This window comes from Phoenix dactylifera, chromosome 7 (genome assembly GCF_051530095.1).
Source record: "Phoenix dactylifera cultivar Ajwa chromosome 7, Ajwa_hap1_PhDact_Kaust_v1.1, whole genome shotgun sequence".
Lineage (NCBI taxonomy): Eukaryota > Viridiplantae > Streptophyta > Magnoliopsida > Arecales > Arecaceae > Phoenix > Phoenix dactylifera.
Window position 1 is genome coordinate 27,053,978 of NC_143196.1, and position 17,758 is coordinate 27,071,735.

The 17,758-nt window shown below is 39.7% G+C and overlaps 1 protein-coding gene across 9 annotated transcripts in view; it reads left to right on the top strand.

Moving 5' to 3' along the window:
- The first annotated feature begins 5,500 nt into the window (after window positions 1–5,500).
- Window positions 5,501–17,758, top strand: part of LOC120111032 (uncharacterized) — a 35,202-nt gene continuing 22,944 nt past the window's right edge. For 4 of the 9 annotated variants that reach the window (XM_089924380.1, XM_089924381.1, XM_089924384.1 and 1 more), the window contains exons 1-3: window positions 5,501–6,411; window positions 6,532–6,588; window positions 12,378–12,421. In XM_089924380.1, coding sequence (XP_089780506.1) covers window positions 5,582–6,411; window positions 6,532–6,588; window positions 12,378–12,421 — 931 coding nt within the window. In that variant the 5' untranslated portion in view covers window positions 5,501–5,581. Of the gene's footprint in view, window positions 6,412–6,531; window positions 6,629–12,377; window positions 12,422–17,758 lie in introns of all 9 variants that reach the window. The other 5 variants (XM_089924376.1, XM_089924379.1, XM_089924377.1 and 2 more) reach the window with 3 other exon arrangements.

The window sequence follows — 17,758 nt, forward strand, 5'->3', positions numbered from 1 at the left end:
ATTATAGATTTTTACTAGTAAATAAAATTATTTTCATGTTATAAAATTTTATATTTTATGAGCTATTCCTAGCTATTATGATAGTATATAATAAGTTATAATAGTAAAATAAAATACAAATAAAAATTTAAGTCGAAACAATAATAAGATTACTTGAAATAAAAGAATTATAAATATATCTTAAGTATTATTAAAGTAAATAAAAGAATAGTTACTAAACCAAAAGGTTTTTTATGGTTAACTTAGCTTTAAGAGGCTTTTATTAATTATTACTATAATTTGTATTTTTAATTTGTTATCGTTCTCTGCTTCTATTTTATTCTAGTATAAAAGTAAAACTTATACTCAAAATCTCAAGTAATATGTGAAAACATATCTTTGAAATCAAAGACAAAAGCCAAACCCACTTAACCCCGATGCCATTCTGAATTGAATTTAACAATCTCATGTAGATCTGTTGTACATGGCATGTTGATGGAGTAGTTGTTCACTTTTCATCATAACACTGATGACCGTTATTTTTGACCTTCAACGCATAACAACTCAATCTTGTCCCTATCTTGGTTCCTAAGAAAAGGGCAAGATACACAACATTTATTTATAAATGCTTAAATTTATATTGAAAGTATAGTAGAGTAAGAAAAATATGCCATTCTTTAATTTTGATTATCTTAGTATTAATAACAGGAAATGAGGTTTATATTATTATGCTCCATCTCACTAGCACGAGTGGCATGTGACAGATGACTGTATATCTTATAAGGACAAGATATAATAGATTAAGTGGAGTTAGAGTGGATCCAGTCCCTGACTTATATAAGCTGAAGGATATTGCAGTATGGATCTACTTGACTTGACCATGGACTAATAGAAGTACTTGTGATTGGATTTGTATTGGTAATTAGATTTGAATAAAAGTGGATCTTTAGCTCCGCGAGAATGTTGGGGTTCAAACAAGAGAAGTATGTGAGGATCTGTGTCTTTGAAGATACAAAAGAGGATTCTTGATTTTTTATCGGTCTGCCAGTCTTTGAAAGAAGCATGCCCAGCATACCTCTACTATTTACATTACACGGTGGTTAACAATATTCATTGCCTTTCCTGTCTGCGAACTTTCGCTTGATGAAGGGGGTTTATAAACTTCTTATCAAAAGAACGAGCGGCGTGACGCGTTCTACTTAATTAATGGGGAACGGTCTATCATGGTGGTTTAAACTTCAAAGAGCAGACACAAAAGAGGATCCTTGATTTTTTATCGATCTGCCAGTCTTTGAAGGAAGCATACCCGCCGTATCTCTACTATTTATGTTACACGGTGGTTGACAATATTCGTTGCCTTTCCTGTATGCGAGCTTTCGCTTGATAAATGGGGTTTATAAACTTACTCTCCTGTCTCTCAATAACTTCTATGAAATAGTTTCACAGGATTCAGCCAATTGTCTCGATCCTGGGATATCATTGAGAAATAGGAATCCGTGTTATCAAAGGATTTCCTGCAACATGTTTAGTCCCACATCGATAATGCATTAGGTACATTTTTGATATTTATATAGAGCTGAAGAATTCAAATAGGATCTTCTGGTTAGTCTTTTTAGATGAAGTTCTAAATTATTGCACATACCCTCAGCTTCTAGACCCTAAAGACTCCTTGTTTTGCTCGGACTCATATTATAAATAAGAAACAGAATTTCAAACCCACCACAAAGACCCAATTGGCTCACTTTATTTTCTCTAGTAAGAAATTAGAACTTCTATATTTGAACTCCACCTGTCTCAATAGGATCTCTCTACTCTCTTTAATCAACATATCTCAATCAACTCTATCTACTCCCCTCCCCTCCCCTCCCCCAACCCTTCTGGAATCAAACCCTGCCCTCTTGCCCAAGTGGGAAAGGGTAATGTTCATGTGTTAAGAACTAGTCTTACATAAATTGAGAGTTTGGGTCCCAACTAAACTTAAGTTCTCTTTTAAGCATTCTCCCATTTCAAATAACTAATATAAAGCTTACCTCGAGGGCCTTTTGTATGAATCCTTTATCTTATGTTAATTATGGAATAATGAGTTCGACATTCCCTTAAAAAAAGATAGTGCAAACTATCTATCTTCACATGTATCACCAGATTATATATGATGTCAAATCCTGAAAATTTAACTACATCTTGTTACTTCTTAGTAAGGATAGAGATGCACATCAAGCGGATTGCACTGGTTCAGATTACTATACCTAGGTTGAGTTCAACTTGCCCCATACTCAACTGAAGATACATGGGCCCAAGCTTAGCCTAAAAATTTACAACTAAGCTCGGGCCAACTCAAATGAGTAATAAATCAAAATTCAAAAAAGAATATGCTTATCCCAATTCGTAATCATGTTTATAATTCCAAATCTATAGTAGTAATTTATGTATAACCCTTAGTTAGAAGAATAATTTTTTAATGACTAGAATCTTTACCTTATGATAAACAATTTTTAATATTGTATTTTTGTATTCTTATTATAATTCTGTGGCCTATGCCAAACATTTAAATATATACCATATAAATATTGGTTGAGATTGGTTGGACCATCAAGCTCATAAATTATGAGCCCTAAATTTGTGCAATTCTAAATTGGATTTAAAGTTTTGACTCAAGATCAAGCTCAAAACAACTTATAGATATGGACCCAACATTCTTTTAATGTGGAAGGATAAGGAAGCCATGAACTCGTCCAACCTAATGTAAATCCTTAAATAAAAATTATGCGACTTCGATTTCCTTTTTTTTGTGAGATTCCAATTTTTTTGGTATGCACTCTCAACATTTATTATGAATTATAATTGAGAAAATTGAAAAATGATGAGCATTTGAATTTAGATTAGAAATAGGAAGTACCCATTCTTCCCTTCCCTCTCTCCTCTCCCTCTTCCACGCTTGGCTCTATAAATCCCTCGCCCCTCCCCTCCCTCTGCTCTCCGCCCTATCCTCCCTCCTCTCGTTCCCCTTCCCTCTTCCCCATGCTGTTCTTCTCCTCGGCACCCTCTCCACAACCCCTACCCTTCCTGACTCTTCCCGAGTCGCCTCCCTCAAACTCCTCTATCATCTTCTTGATTCAAAAAAAACCTTTCCAAATCCCTGACGACCTTGTCCTTGAGATGCCTAGCAGCATTGGCTTCAAGGTCACTTGAACCGATAATGCCCCCTGTTTCAGCAGACTCATTGCTTATTTACTGGGTTATTGGAATACCAGAGGCCGTCCTTGCCCCATGCTCTTGATTCTCTAACTAATCCACCGGTGTGTGCTAGGCCTTATAACTTCATGGCCTACGAGCAAAATAGAGTCCTTTCATGGAGAGATTGCAGTGGATAAATGCAAACTGAGGGATTATGCGCCGTTTGCTCTCGCGATTGCAGTGCTGGTTTCTGTTTTTTTTTTTTCTTTCTTTTTTTTATGAGCCGGTGCCTCATATTAATCGAGCTTGAGTGCACTCCGAGTAATCTGAAATAAGTATCTGCTGTAGAGCATGCAGGACTCAATACTCTTTCTGAGGAAGCCCCCAAGTGGTGCACAGCATAGGACGCAACTTAGTCGGCTGTCTCGTTCGCCTCCCGAAAGATGCGCGTGGCTCTGAAGGCAGAAAGCTCCCTTGAAATTCTTCGCATATCTTGAAGCAACTGGTGTAATCCTTCATTGTTGTGTCTTCCCTATATCCAATCAATTACTATGGCTAAGTCGCCCTCCAAGTGAATGCAGTCTGCTCCCATTGCATGCCTAGCGAAGGTGAAACCCTTCTAGGCTACTCTCAGCTCTAGTCCAATGACCGACTCCCGGGCTGTACGCCGCCCATCCGCTACAATGAATCTGGACTCATGGTCTTTGATCACAAAGTTCACTCCTCTGTTACCACCATCCAAGATACTGTCGTCGAAGTTTACCTTAAGAAAATTAAATGGTGGGAGCTCCTAGGAAACAAGAATCATCCTGCATTGTTGGTTTCTTGACGGCTTTCCACATGGGTACTTCTACTAGGCTTGAATTTTGATCCTTGATCAAGAAAATCAATCAGAGCGTCCAATTCTTTTATTGCAAAGTGAAGGGTTGCACTATGGATACTTACCAAAAGGGAATCACCCTAGATATGAGCATGCTGAGACCAAAGTTACTGATCACTAGAATAGCCATCATGGAACCCTCATTGAGGTTGGTATTGCTCAGCTTCAGGCTTATTTAGGCTATAATCCCAACGGTCCGTGACCTTGGTCAGGATCTTATCGAACCCAAAGTCGGCAATCTTGACATGTCGAGCGATGTTGATGAGGAGGTTGGAGGGATTGATTTTGCGGTGCGGTGGAGGTAGTGAAGGACTCGTGGGAATGATCTTGAGGGCGTAGAATTAAGTCGGGGAGTACTAGTATTGGACGGTGGGTAAATGAAGATCATATTGAGTCAGTATGATAATTGAAAGGACCCAATTAAAATTTTTAAGCCAAGAAGTTGTGAGCTGAAATCAGTCAAAAAAAATGTTCCGAAGTTAAAATATGAGACGTATGTAATTCTGCTCGAAGATGATTTGGCTATGGTAATTGGATTTAGAGATGCACCGCTTACATAGATGGTCGCCATCTTCTACTTTGGCATACTTGGGGTATAGCAATTGCTTTTTGGGCCCAACATGCTAATAGAGAGACTAATAAAACTGTAACTATTTTGAAGAAATATTTTTGGACCGACTGCGCCGTAATTTGCTATATTTTAACTTTTAGACCTATTTAAAATAGTTCCTAACTGTATCCTACCGCGGGCGAACATCGCCACCCTACAGCTCCACCGCAGGCGCACGTCGCCGCAGGAGGATGCCGCCACCCAAAAAAGCACCCCACGGTCGGCCTCCATAGGGACTTTGCTACAGCTCGCTTCCCCGGTCCCGTGGCTGGGACGCCGTGGTCCTGCGACTAGCAGAGGCCCGGCCACCCCGCGGCCGAGCCCAGCCGCTCCATGGGCCGACCGCGCACCACGGGTGGCGTCGTGACGACCTGCAGAAGGATCACCGACCATGGGCGGTGGCGGCCACCGTGGGCAGCCATGGATTCACCAAAAAAAAGAAGAAAAAAGAAACAGCCGGCGGCGTTGAAAAGAAGGAGATAGAGAGGGAGAGAGAGGGGAAGAGGCGGTAGGATGGAGGATTTTGGGAGAAAAAAAATATTAATAAAGGTATTTTGGTAAAAAAATAGCTTCTTAATAAAGCTGAAAACAGTGTTTCGGAAAACTCGGAGCTTCTTCTAAAAAAATTATTTTTAGTTTTCTAAAAAAAAAAAGCTAAAACAGCTTTTTCAAAATTTTTATCAAATATATATTTTTTTTTTTTTTTTTTTTGGAGGAATTGGAAAGGCTCCCGGCCCTTCAAAATTTTCCAAAACGGGCATAGACAAACCTGATCACGTGCATTTCAGGTGCATACCCGCGACCTATCAATTGTCGCTTCCGAGTGATCGGATCCGGACCTTTATAAACCTTCAGTCCATGAGCCGCCCTGCCTTCCTGCCTCCCTCTCTCCCTCTCTCTGAGATCCCTTCCTTCGAAGCTCGCTCTCTCCTCTTCCCATGGAGACGGAGCTTATCCCGGTGGTCGACCTCCGCCTCCTCTCCCAGGCCGAGCTCAACACCCTTTCCCTCTCCTGTCCCAACGCCTTCGACCCCCACCGCTGCGACGATATCGTCGTCCCCAAGATCGACCGCTCCGTCTTCAATGAGAGCGCCGGCAGCCGCAAGCAGACCTACTCCCGCCTCCGCCTCGCCCCCCGCAAGCCCAACGGCCCCCCTTCTTCGTTCTCCTCCTCCTCCTCCATCGCCCGCCGCCGCCCCCGCGGCCACCTCTCCTCCTCCCCCCATTCCTTCTCCGCCACATCCGCCACCGACGGCACCAGCGCCGAGGATGACGACCCAGGACGCCGCAAGAATCAGCAGATCGTCTCCTTCCTCCGCCAGCTCTTCGCCCGTGAGGACTCCTCCGCACCCCCTCCCCAACTCCCATCCCAGTCTCAAACCAACCTAGCGCTAACCGTAGCCACCCCCATCTCCACCCACCGGAATCCCGACGCGGGTGATAGTAGTAGCAAGGCGTTGGTAGTGGTGGATGATAGGGATCGGGAGGTTCTGAATGCCAAGGGCGTGGCGGTGGATTTGGTCGGGTTGGGGGAAATGGTGGATCCTTTTGGGGAGAAGCTGAGGCGAAGGACGGCGGGGTTAAAGGCGGAGGAGGAACTGCTGCGGTTTTTGAGTGGCTTGCAAGGGCAGTGGGGGAACTGGAGGAAGAGGAGGAAGATCGTTGATGCGTCGGTGGTGGGGGATGACTTGCCAAGGGGATGGAAACTGCTTCTCGAGCTCAAGAGGAAGGACGGTGTGGCCGGGCTGAACTGCCGGCAATACGTTAGGTTGCTTCTAGCTTTCCTGCCTTCTTCTTCTTCTTCCTTTCTTATATTGTCGATTCATTTAATGCTCGAAATACATCTCATTCCAATTCTAATTCAATTTTTTTTTTTTGCATTGTACAGCGAACGATTTAAAGATCATGATCAAGTGCATTTGGATTGTCTCATGTCTTTTGATTGGTGTTTATCCCCACAACATCTCAATTTTCTTACATACAAAGTATTTACTTGTTACTAATAAAATCTAGCCACTGTTCTTCCTTGGATCCCTTATTTCACTCCGATAGTATCTTAAATTGGGATCGATGCAGTCTACTTTGATGATATAATTAATTATATCTTCTATGCTGGTGGCAGCAGAATTTTCTTGTATAATTAAAACTCTTTATGTTCTCCTGCATTTTGAAGCACTCTTCTTAAAACTATTTTGAGATTTTCTAATATTTTATGAGTTATATTTATATGAAGCATCAAAAAGTTTATTTTCTCATTCCTGGTCACTCCCTTCCATAGACAGATTGATTATGACTTTATTTCTTATTCTATCTTTTCTTAAATTACTATATATCTATCTCAAAATTTTTATTTTGGCTAAACCGTCTCATGCACATAATGTTTTCTAGCTGCCCAATATTCTGTACTATAAAACATGGTTGGTCATGAGGATGTACAATAAAATTTTTCTTTAAACTTGACAGGTATCCTGCGATAATATAATATACCAGTTGCACCTCTGAAAATAACTATATTAGGATCAAATATGTACACAAATATAGATGCACAAGAGAAAATATTTAGAATTTACTATATGTTGATGTTAGATTTAGTAATTTTAGTAATTATACCCTATAAATATGGCCAAAATGTACATATGGCCACAAGTACATTATGCGCAATCAGACATATCTATCCATCTTCTATTCATATAGAGACAAACACACCCACACACGCCTACCCACCCTCAAGCACATACTTGCATCGTACACCACGTACATACATGCAAGAATGCGTGTACCACCATGAATATACAGTTTGTGTACATTCAATGAGTTGTGCACGAAAGATATAGGATAGTATTTATTTAATGTGCTATAAATGACCATAAAAATAGGTATAAGTTGGGAAGCCTTTTGCATTTCCAAATATGCAATATCTTCTCATTATAAGAGTCACCGTGTTTATAACTAATGTTGCTAAGGTTTCGGGTACCAGGTCCTGCACCCACCAAGAACATCATACACCTCCTCTAGTATACCTGTTCCTCAATTGCTTGACATTAACTTGATAGATAATAGTGAAAAGGAGCTCAAACCATGGAACAAGACCCTTAATGCTATTTTGCTTCTTCCTATATAATTTACCGCGACATTGTTATGGTATAATCAACATATTTATGAAAATGATTATTCTAACTTTTGTGGCACATCACAAACTCCCTTTGTCATTTGCTAAATGCAATGTCAATAAGTTGGAAGGGGAAGATAAGCTGGCTGGTTTGTGGATAAAGATTAAAATATGGCCTCCATCAAAAGATAAACAAAGAATCTTTTCAGCCATGGAACACAGGTGACCATGGAAATCCCAATTCTTTCCTAAATTTTATCCGCAAATTCTTTCCCTTGCAGCATCATTGCATGATTGCACAAGGTAAACAAGCTTTCCAATTACTTTTGCATGTTGAATAAAAGCTACATGCCTCTAACCTATATCACTTGTCCTTCTTGTATCCTTGGCACAGTCTTTTTAGTACCTTATCAATTGTAAGAGGAAAATATGACAAGCAAAAAGCAACCAATAAATATCTTTCATTTTCTTTGTATCTTGCATAATTGCAATTGCTGGAGATCAATTATTGCAAAGTCTAATGGTAGTTTTGACTTTTGAGGTTTTTGCTATGTGAAATCCACTCTCCAAAGGATTGGAACCATTTGATTGATATGTTCTCATCATTAGCATCTTTAAAGGCATCCTTCTGGTAATGTTTTATTTGAAGAGTCACTGTCATTGTACTTTTATGAACTGTGGCTTTAGAGATGTGCTATCCTAACATAAAATGAGTAGTTTTGTGTAGGGCTTGAATGTTGACCATGCCACTTTGCACATACCATGACAAGCCTATAAGTTATGAGTCATAGAGGTGGTGGGGCACTGCAAACTGCTTGGCATTGAATTCTGTCAAACTACCCTGATTTGGTGTGGCTCAGCATGCCCCCTGCATCCCTCCCCCCCTTTTTTGACTAATCTGAAGATTATGGAGGTAGGTGGGATTTAGTAAAAGTATGACTCAATAGCCAAACAACTTATGACCTAGCAAGCAACTGACTGAAATCGAATTTTTTTATATAAATATCATTTCGATCTTCATTTGCTTAAGATATTGCATGCATATAAGAAACTAACCCTTATTTGAGTCAATAAAAAAAATCAAACTCAAAATTCATTGAAATTAGAAGGCCAGCTTTAACTCATGAACAAATTCCATAAATAGCTTTAAAATTTGATGTTGTTTCAAAGTAACAACTTTAAAATGGTAGGAAGTTTTTTATATAGTAATAACTCATAAATGTTATTATATCCAAACATTTCCATATCTGAAGGGTCGAGTACGAAAGGTCTTATATTTAGCATAGTTATTAAATCCAGACTAGAGACCGACTTGGCGAAGGGTCCAGGTCATCGGGTCATTGGTCTAACCACTGGGTCAATCAGTCAAACCAAGTTTGCACTAAAAATATTTAAAAATTGAAAAAACATAAAATAGAATTAGTATAAGAAAATATGTATAGTTATTGATAATTTTTTATGAAATAGTCTTTATAAATCACATGTATCAACACTCTATGCAATCCTTTAGTTATAATATTAGTAAAAAATGATCATGAATCATTTAATTTTTATCAAAAATTGTTAAAATATATAATATAGGAAAATGCAGGATACTTGTCAACATTGTTTTATGATGAAAATAAAGTTTTGAAAATATCCAAAAGATAAAACAAGTATATATGTTTCTTTTTGTAAATTATATTTTTTTGTCATCCAAGCTTAAGTTGCATTTTTAAACGGTCCCTAAACTTCAAAAACTTCTACTTAGGTCCTTAGAGTGTCAATTGTTTTAATGTCATCCGTCCACCCAATTTCAACCAATTTCCGGCATCGGAAAGTTGCACGTGATGCACACGTGGCATTTTTTCCTTGCTGGCACCATTATCAACATAGGGGTGATGACATGGCATAACAAATGAAAATTTTTATTTTGATGTTGCGGCATATGGGTAATGATGTGGCATATGAATGATAATGTGGGATATGGGTTGGTGATGTGGCTCCGGACATGTGCCACAGTAAAAATTTCCATCCAAAAGTATCCAATCACTGAGTGCCACATCATCACCCATATATCGTATCATCACCCATATACCATAAATTATGCTTTTAGTCCGCCAAATTTCACAAATGCTTTTACATAGTCCTTATAGTTTAAAAATCTATAATTAGGTTCCTCAATTTTCAAGTTAGTATAGCCTTTTTGGTTGATTCTAGCCAGTTTCTAGCACCGAAAAGTTCTACGTGATGCATATGTGATGTTCGTTTCCTTACTAATGGGATAAGAGAGAGAGGCGGCGGGTCGCACGAGGAGGAGGAGGAAGGCCGCGCGATGACATGCTCGACTAGAGGGAGGCAGTGATAGGCTCAACGATGGAGGAAGGGCGAGAGGACCCAATGGAGGAGGTTGGGGCAGAGCGGGCGTAGTGCCACGGCGAAGGCAGAGCAAAAGGAGGGTTGTGCCAAGATGCAGGAAGGCTGGGTCATCACGAGGGGGGGGGCTTGGTGATTGCCGAGGGTGGGGGGGTTCGGTTGTCACCGAGGCCGACAGAGGAGGAGAGGGCATGGGGGGGTGATGTCGAGGATGGAGAAGGACGACGAGGAGGAGAAGGGGGTTGGGTGCTGAAGATAGGGAAGAGGTTGAGAAAGAGGAGGGGGGCATATGGGTTCTAATTGGGGGTTATCGGGCATTCTTGATATTAGAAATTGGTCATAATCAACTTAAAAGGGCTACATTAAACCACACTTGAAAATCAAGGGACCTAATTAGAGATTTTTAAATTATAGGATCGTTTAAAAATATTGGTGAAATTTAAGAGGACCAAAAGCATAATTTATGGTAGATAGGTGATGATGTGGTACATGGGTAATGACATGGCATATGGGTGATGATGTGGCACTCAGCGATTGGAAGCTTTTGGAAAAACAATTCCACTGTGGCACATGCTGTGTGCCATCTCATCACGCATATACCACGTCATCACCTATATGTTGCATCATCAAAATAAAAATTTCCACCTGTTATGCCACATCATCACTCATATGCTGACATTGGTGCCAACAAGGAAAAGAACGCCGCATGTGCATTATATGCAACTTTCCGATGTCGGAAATTGGCTGGAAGGATGACATTAAAACACAAGTGAAACTCTAAGGACCTAATTAGGGGTTTTGAAGTTTAGGGACCATGTAAAAATGCAACCTAAACTTGGAAGACTAAAAACATAATTTACCCAGAAAATTATGTCTTTTGGAAGTAACCGATTTCAAAGTTTCAAAATTTGGTTAAAATAGCTTCATCTAATGATTTGATAAGTATAACAAAGTATCCTGATTAAACAAAAGCAAGTGTTGGTGCTGTGGTTAAGAAGACCTACATTGAACCATAGATCAGTAGTTTGAAACCCACTTTAAACACCATTATTCAAGTGGGGAGAAGCAAAGGAGGGAGTGGGAGAGGAAGGGAGAGCGCGCGGGGTTGTGGTGCCCAATCCTTGTGAGATTAAATGGATACACAGTCCTGTTAGGGTATCAGACTGGCCAGGGGTCCGGTTCTCCAGTGTTTTGGTTTGACTGGCCTATCCTTTCTGAGTTTAATAACTATGATATTTAGTCTCTATACATGCCTTAATCTTTTTCAAATCTCAAACACCAATTCTTCTTTTTGTTATGAATGATTTTTGTCTATTTTTATGATGTATCGTCCTTGAAGAAATGTTAATGCATTGTTAGGATGTTGTATTTGCATAAATGACGCATTGCATTATATCCAGCATGGATACATGTCATCTTTTCTTGCATGGATACATGTCATCTTTTCTTGATTATATGACACTATATATTGCTTTAAATTTTTGTTTTAATGCATGAAATGACTTTTAACAAGACCAGGAAATGTTTAAAGTATGCTATTCCCAAAAAGGGAAAAAAAGCCCATGCCCATGCACAGGCCCATAACTATTAATGCCAAACCATGTCGACTGCTATTGCCATGACGCCCAGTGGGCTGGCCCATGCCAAGTGTTGGCATTACATGGCTTGTGGCACATGCTGTGCAGACCCCTGGTCGGCATGTACATGGCAAGCAATACCTAAATCCTTGATTCAGTCTTAAACGCTGATGATTTTTTTCCAGATATTGTACTTTTTTATTTGATGCTTTTTCCAATTCCTGTTTGAGCCACGTTCTGATTCTACTTGTCTGGACTTAAGTTACAGGTTTGTAACAATTCTTTTGCATAGGATGAGCTGCATGTCAAACTATTTTCAAGCTTTCCAAGTCAGTCTGACTATGCTGTTGAACTTCTCAAACATCTATCATTCCTGTGATGGTTAAGCTTATAGGTTATCTAGTCATGATTTATCTGGACATGGAAGAATAACAGATATATATAACCCTGCACTCTTATTCATTTTCCTTCTCTCTCTTTGTGATTTATTGATAATAATGTCGCATAGAATTTCTGTATGCTATCTTTGTTGAAACATGTGCATTAATTTAATGTCTAGCTACTTCATGATGATTTATAGGAGATGATGTTTAATTATATGCTATCTTCTAGATTATCAATGCATTTCAGTTTGTGGTCAATTGATGAGTGTCTTACCTATAATTTCCTGTACTTGTGAACACACATTTCCAGCCCAAATGGCAAGCAGTTTGTGTCTTGCAAAGAGGTTTCTTCATACATACTGTGGAGTGATTGATTAAAACCCCGTTTGATTTTGATGAGCTCAAAGCATTTGAGTATATCGTGTGATTACTAATGAATTCAATTGAGTGTTTCAGTGAAAATCCTGCTCAGTGTCTCTAGACTTGGTTCATAACCTTTTGGATAAGTTAAGAACTCTGCATGAACCAATGTCTGAGATTCGAGTCGACTCCCGAGTTTCACGAGTCGACTCCAAGCGTATCAAGGTCACTGGCACGAGCTCGAGTCGACTCCTAATCAGTATGAGTCGACTCCGACTGAAAACAGACAGAAGGATAAAAGAGCAGTTTTTCAGATCTTAGATTCGAGTCGACTCCAGTGGAACGCGAGTCGACTCCCAGCGGTACACAAAGAAAAAGTCAGAGAGCGTTTTATGGACTCTGAGATTCGAGTCGACTCCCGCAGTACGCGAGTCGACTCCAAGACTGTGCGACCATCGACAGACAGAAAACCATGTTACTGCCTCTGAGATTCGAGTCGACTCCCAGACAGCTCGAGTCGACTCCAAGACAAGCTTCACGTCAAAAGGCAGAAGACCAACTTTCGGAAACTGAGAGCCGAGTCGACTCCAAGAAAGTTCGAGTCGACTCCAAGACTGGATGAGCCAAAAGTCAGAGAATCGGGAGTTCGGGCTCTGAGATTCGAGTCGACTCCCAGACAGCTCGAGTCGACTCCAAGACAAGCTTCACGTCAAAAGGCAGAAGACCAACTTTCGGAAACTGAGAGCCGAGTCGACTCCAAGAAAGTTCGAGTCGACTCCAAGACTGGATGAGCCAAAAGTCAGAGAATCGGGAGTTCGGGCTCTGAGATTCGAGTCGACTCCCAAGATAGACGAGTCGACTCGAGTGGACAAAATTCAAATTTGGGTCCACGGACTTCAGAGGATGAGCAGACTCCAAAATTGCCAGGTCAGCGCCAGAAGTTGGCGAGTCGACTCCGGGTCAAGACGAGTCGACTCCCAGTCAAGACGGCAACTTTAATTCAAACTTGGAACAGTTGCCGAGTCGACTCCGGAAAAGCTCGAGTCGACTCCTGCTACAGCCGAGTCGATTCCTGATCGCGCGAGTCGACTCCAACCCACCAACGGTCACATTGTCAGGCTGCGCAGAGTGTGCAGAACAGCCAGAAAAAGTAGAGTAACGGCTAGTTTCCGTGGGGGTTGGCTTAAATAGCCACAGAAGACTGTAGCAAGACAGAGAATACACATTCCACTCCAAGCATTCGAGTTTTCAAGCTTTGCAAGTGCTCTTAAACGAGAAAAAGGGGAGATCTGCATTTACTGCTCCACCAACATCTTCCCAGCATTCAAAGCTTCCTCCTCCTGCTTTCAAGTCGACCACTCTTTCAAGAGGAGACCGGAGTTCCAGAAGCCACACCTCTTCACCATCTTAAAAGCGTTTGAGGGCTTCTAACTCCTTTACGATTATATTGTTTTAAATCTGCTTTTTGAGAAGCTATTTTCTGTTTTCTTCCATCTCGTGTATTTACTTGATTCAATCAGGGGATTGAATCAAGGGGTTCAAGGTTGGTTGGTGAGCCGGTTTTAAAACCAACGTGTGTAAGGGTTTGATTGTGAGCCCGGGAAAACAATCGGTGACGGTTCTAGTCGGTGAGCCTGGAAAAACCGACCGAGTTCGTTGTGAGCTCGTAAAACAACAAGTTTGGTTGTGAGCTTGCAAAACAACCGGCTGTAATCCAAGGGGGTTATAGTGAATTCCCAAGAGAAACTTGGGGAGTGGACGTAGGAGCAAGGGATAGCTCCGAACCACTATAAAACTTGTGTTTGTGATTGATTGTCTCTCCCTCTTCTCATTTCATATTACTCACAGCACATAGTAATTAATTAAATAACTTGCAATAGTTTTTAATTAATCATCCATAACGTTTTAAATTATCTAAATTATTTTAAAACCCAATTCACCCCCCCCTCTTGGGTTGTCTATCTGGGCAACAAGTGGTATCAGAGCCAAAAACTCTTCCACTCAAGAGTTAAAAGATCAAAATGACAACCCCATTTGGATCTTCTCACATTGAGGGTCAGTCCACCCAAAGACCCCCTTTCTTCAATGGATCTGACTACTCATATTGGAAGACTAGGATGAGAATATTCATCCAATCCCAAGACTATGAGATGTGGACCATTGTAGTAAATGGCCCATACATCCCGTCCATATATATAGATGGTGTCAAGGTACCCAAACTAGAAAAGGATTGGGATGAACATGACATGAGGAAGGCACAACTAAACTCTAAGGCTATGAACGTGTTTTATTGTGCCTTAGACCGAAATGAATTCAATAGGGTCTCTACTTGCAACTCTGCAAAAGAGATCTGGGATAGGCTTGAAGTGACCCATGAGGGCACAAATCAAGTTAAAGAATCCAAAATTAATATATTGGTTCATAAGTATGAACTATTTAAAATGGATTCTAATGAGACAATCACTAGTATGTTCACTAGGTTTACTGACATTGTCAATGGCCTAAAAAGCCTTGGCAAGAGTTATACTAACAGTGATCTTGTCAGGAAAATCCTTCGGTGTCTACCAAGGTCTTGGGAAGCTAAAGTGACGGCGATCCAAGAAGCTAAAGACTTGAACAAGCTTCCACTTGAAGAGCTCCTTGGATCCCTGATGACTCACGAGCTCACCATGAAACAACACAACGAGGAAGAGTCTTCCCATAAGAAAAAGGTAATAGCTTTAAAATCTACTTCTTCTAACAAGGACTTATCTTGCAGCAGCAGCAGTGAAGAAGAAGAAGATGAGGAAGATGGTGGTGAGGCTCTTCTTGTGCGCAAATTCAAGAAATTCATCAACCACAAGAAGTCTTATCATCAAAGGAGAGGGCCCTCAAATTTCTACCGGAAGGACAAAGGTAAGGAAAGAGAAAACGAGGGGATTGGGTGTTACGAGTGCAAGAAGCCGGGTCACATAAGAGCTGAATGCCCCTTACTGAAGAAGGGGAGTAAGTACAAGAAGAAGAAAGCTCTTGTCACTACACTATCCGACTCCGACTCATCATCCTCCTCATCTGACGAGGAACAAGAAGAAAAGGCCAATTTCTGCTTCATGGCCAACGAAGACGAGGTAACTTCCGATACGCATTCCGATTTTTCTTTTGATGAACTTTATGATGCATTTAATGAACTGATGGTAGAATATAAGGCCATAAATCTTAAGAATAAAGAACTAAAATTAGCTAATCAATCATACTTACATAAATACGATAAATTAGTTAAGGATAAGGATTTAATCACCAAAGAAAATATAGAACTTAAAACAAGTAACCAACTATTAACTCAAAAGACTAACACCTTAACTAAAGAAAATGAAAAACTAACTAAGGAATTTTCAGAATTTAAAAAATGTAAACAAACCTTAGATAAGGATCTCACTAAAGAACTTAATGATCTAAAAGCCGAAAAACAAACAATAACCAAAGAACTTAACAAATATAAACCCATAGTTGAAAAATTCACATATAGCTCTGAAAAATTAAACATGATACTAAATAGTCAACGTGCGGTATTTAATAAAGCGGGTTTAGGGTATAAACCAAGGAATAAGCAAAAACTTCTTAGTAACTTCTTTGTTAAAGCTGGGGAAACAAAAACTAAGAAAATAACCTGCTTTTGTTGTGGTACAATAGGTCATAAAGCAAATGTATGTAATTTTAGGAAAAGTAAAACTAAAAGAAAAATTAAAAGGGTATGGGTTCCAAAAGGAACCAACTTGACTAACCATGAAGGACCCAAGAAAACTTGGGTACCTAAGATGACATGATTTGCTTGTGTAGGAGTGTCTTGCAGCCAAGGTCAACAAAAATTGCTGGTATTTGGATAGTGGCTGCTCAAGGCACATGACGGGTGATAAAGATCAATTTTTCACCCTTGAAGCTAAGAAGGGAGGTGCTGTGACTTTTGGAGACAACAACCAAGGTCACATCATTGGTATTGGTAAAGTTCAAATCACCCCTTCTACTTTTATAGATAATGTTAGATATGTTGATGGTCTTAAGCATAACTTGTTAAGCATTAGTCAATTATGTGATAAAGGATATGATGTTATGTTTAAACCATCACTATGCATTATAACAAATCCTAATGATCATAGCTTAGTTTTTAAAGGGATTAGACATGGAAATGTATATGTGGTAGACCTAGAAGATCTAGCAAAACATAACCAATGTTTAGTTGTTAATGAAACTAAAGAAAGTGATGCTAGTTGGTTATGGCACCGTAAGTTAGGTCATGCAAGCATGGACACAATAACTAAACTTGTTAAAAGAGATTCCGTGATAGGTTTGCCAAAATTAAAATTTGAAAAGAACAAAATTTGTGAAGCATGTCAATTTGGCAAACAATCTAGGAACTCATTTAAATCTATAAAATGTGTCTCTACCTCTAGGCCATTAGAACTATTACATATGGACTTATTTAGTCCAACTAGAATAACAAGCCTAGGTGGAAATAAATATGGTCTAGTTATAGTAGATGATTACTCTAGGTACACATGGGTCATGTTTCTAGCGCATAAGGATCAAGCATTTTCTATGTTTAAGAAGTTCCATAAGGAAGTAACAAATGCTAGAGAATCCTCAGTTATAGCTATTAGAAGTGACCATGGTACCGAATTCGAAAATCAATTATTTGATGAATTTTGTAGTAAAAAGGGGATAACCCATAATTTCTCAGCACCTAGGACACCACAACAAAATGGAGTTGTGGAAAGGAAAAATAGAACACTAGAGGAAATGGCTAGAACGATGTTATGTGAAAGTAACCTCCCTAAGTACTTTTGGGGAGAAGCCATTAATACTTCTTGCCATATATTAAATAGAGTTCTATTAAGACCCATCATAAAGAAAACACCATATGAACTGTGGAAAAACAGAAAACCAAAGGTTAACTATTTTCATGTTTTTGGATGTAGGTGTTTTGTACATAATAATGGGAAAGATAATCTAGGGAAATTTGATCCTAAATCTGATGAAGGAATATTCTTAGGTTATTCTACAACTAGTAAAGCCTATAGAGTCTTTAATAAAAGAACCCTAGTTATAGAAGAATCTATACATGTAGTTTTTGATGACTCTAGTGACATCTCATCTAGTAAGAAGGTTAATTTTGATGATGATATTGAAATACTTGAAGAAAAGATAGATGAGATGGGATTACAAGATGATCAAAAGTTGATTGAAGGAGAATCATCAAACCAAGAGCCTATAGCGGATCATGGGTTAACAAAAGCTTGGAGGTATGCTCATGGGCATCCTAAGGAACTAATTCTAGATGATCCATCACAACCGGTT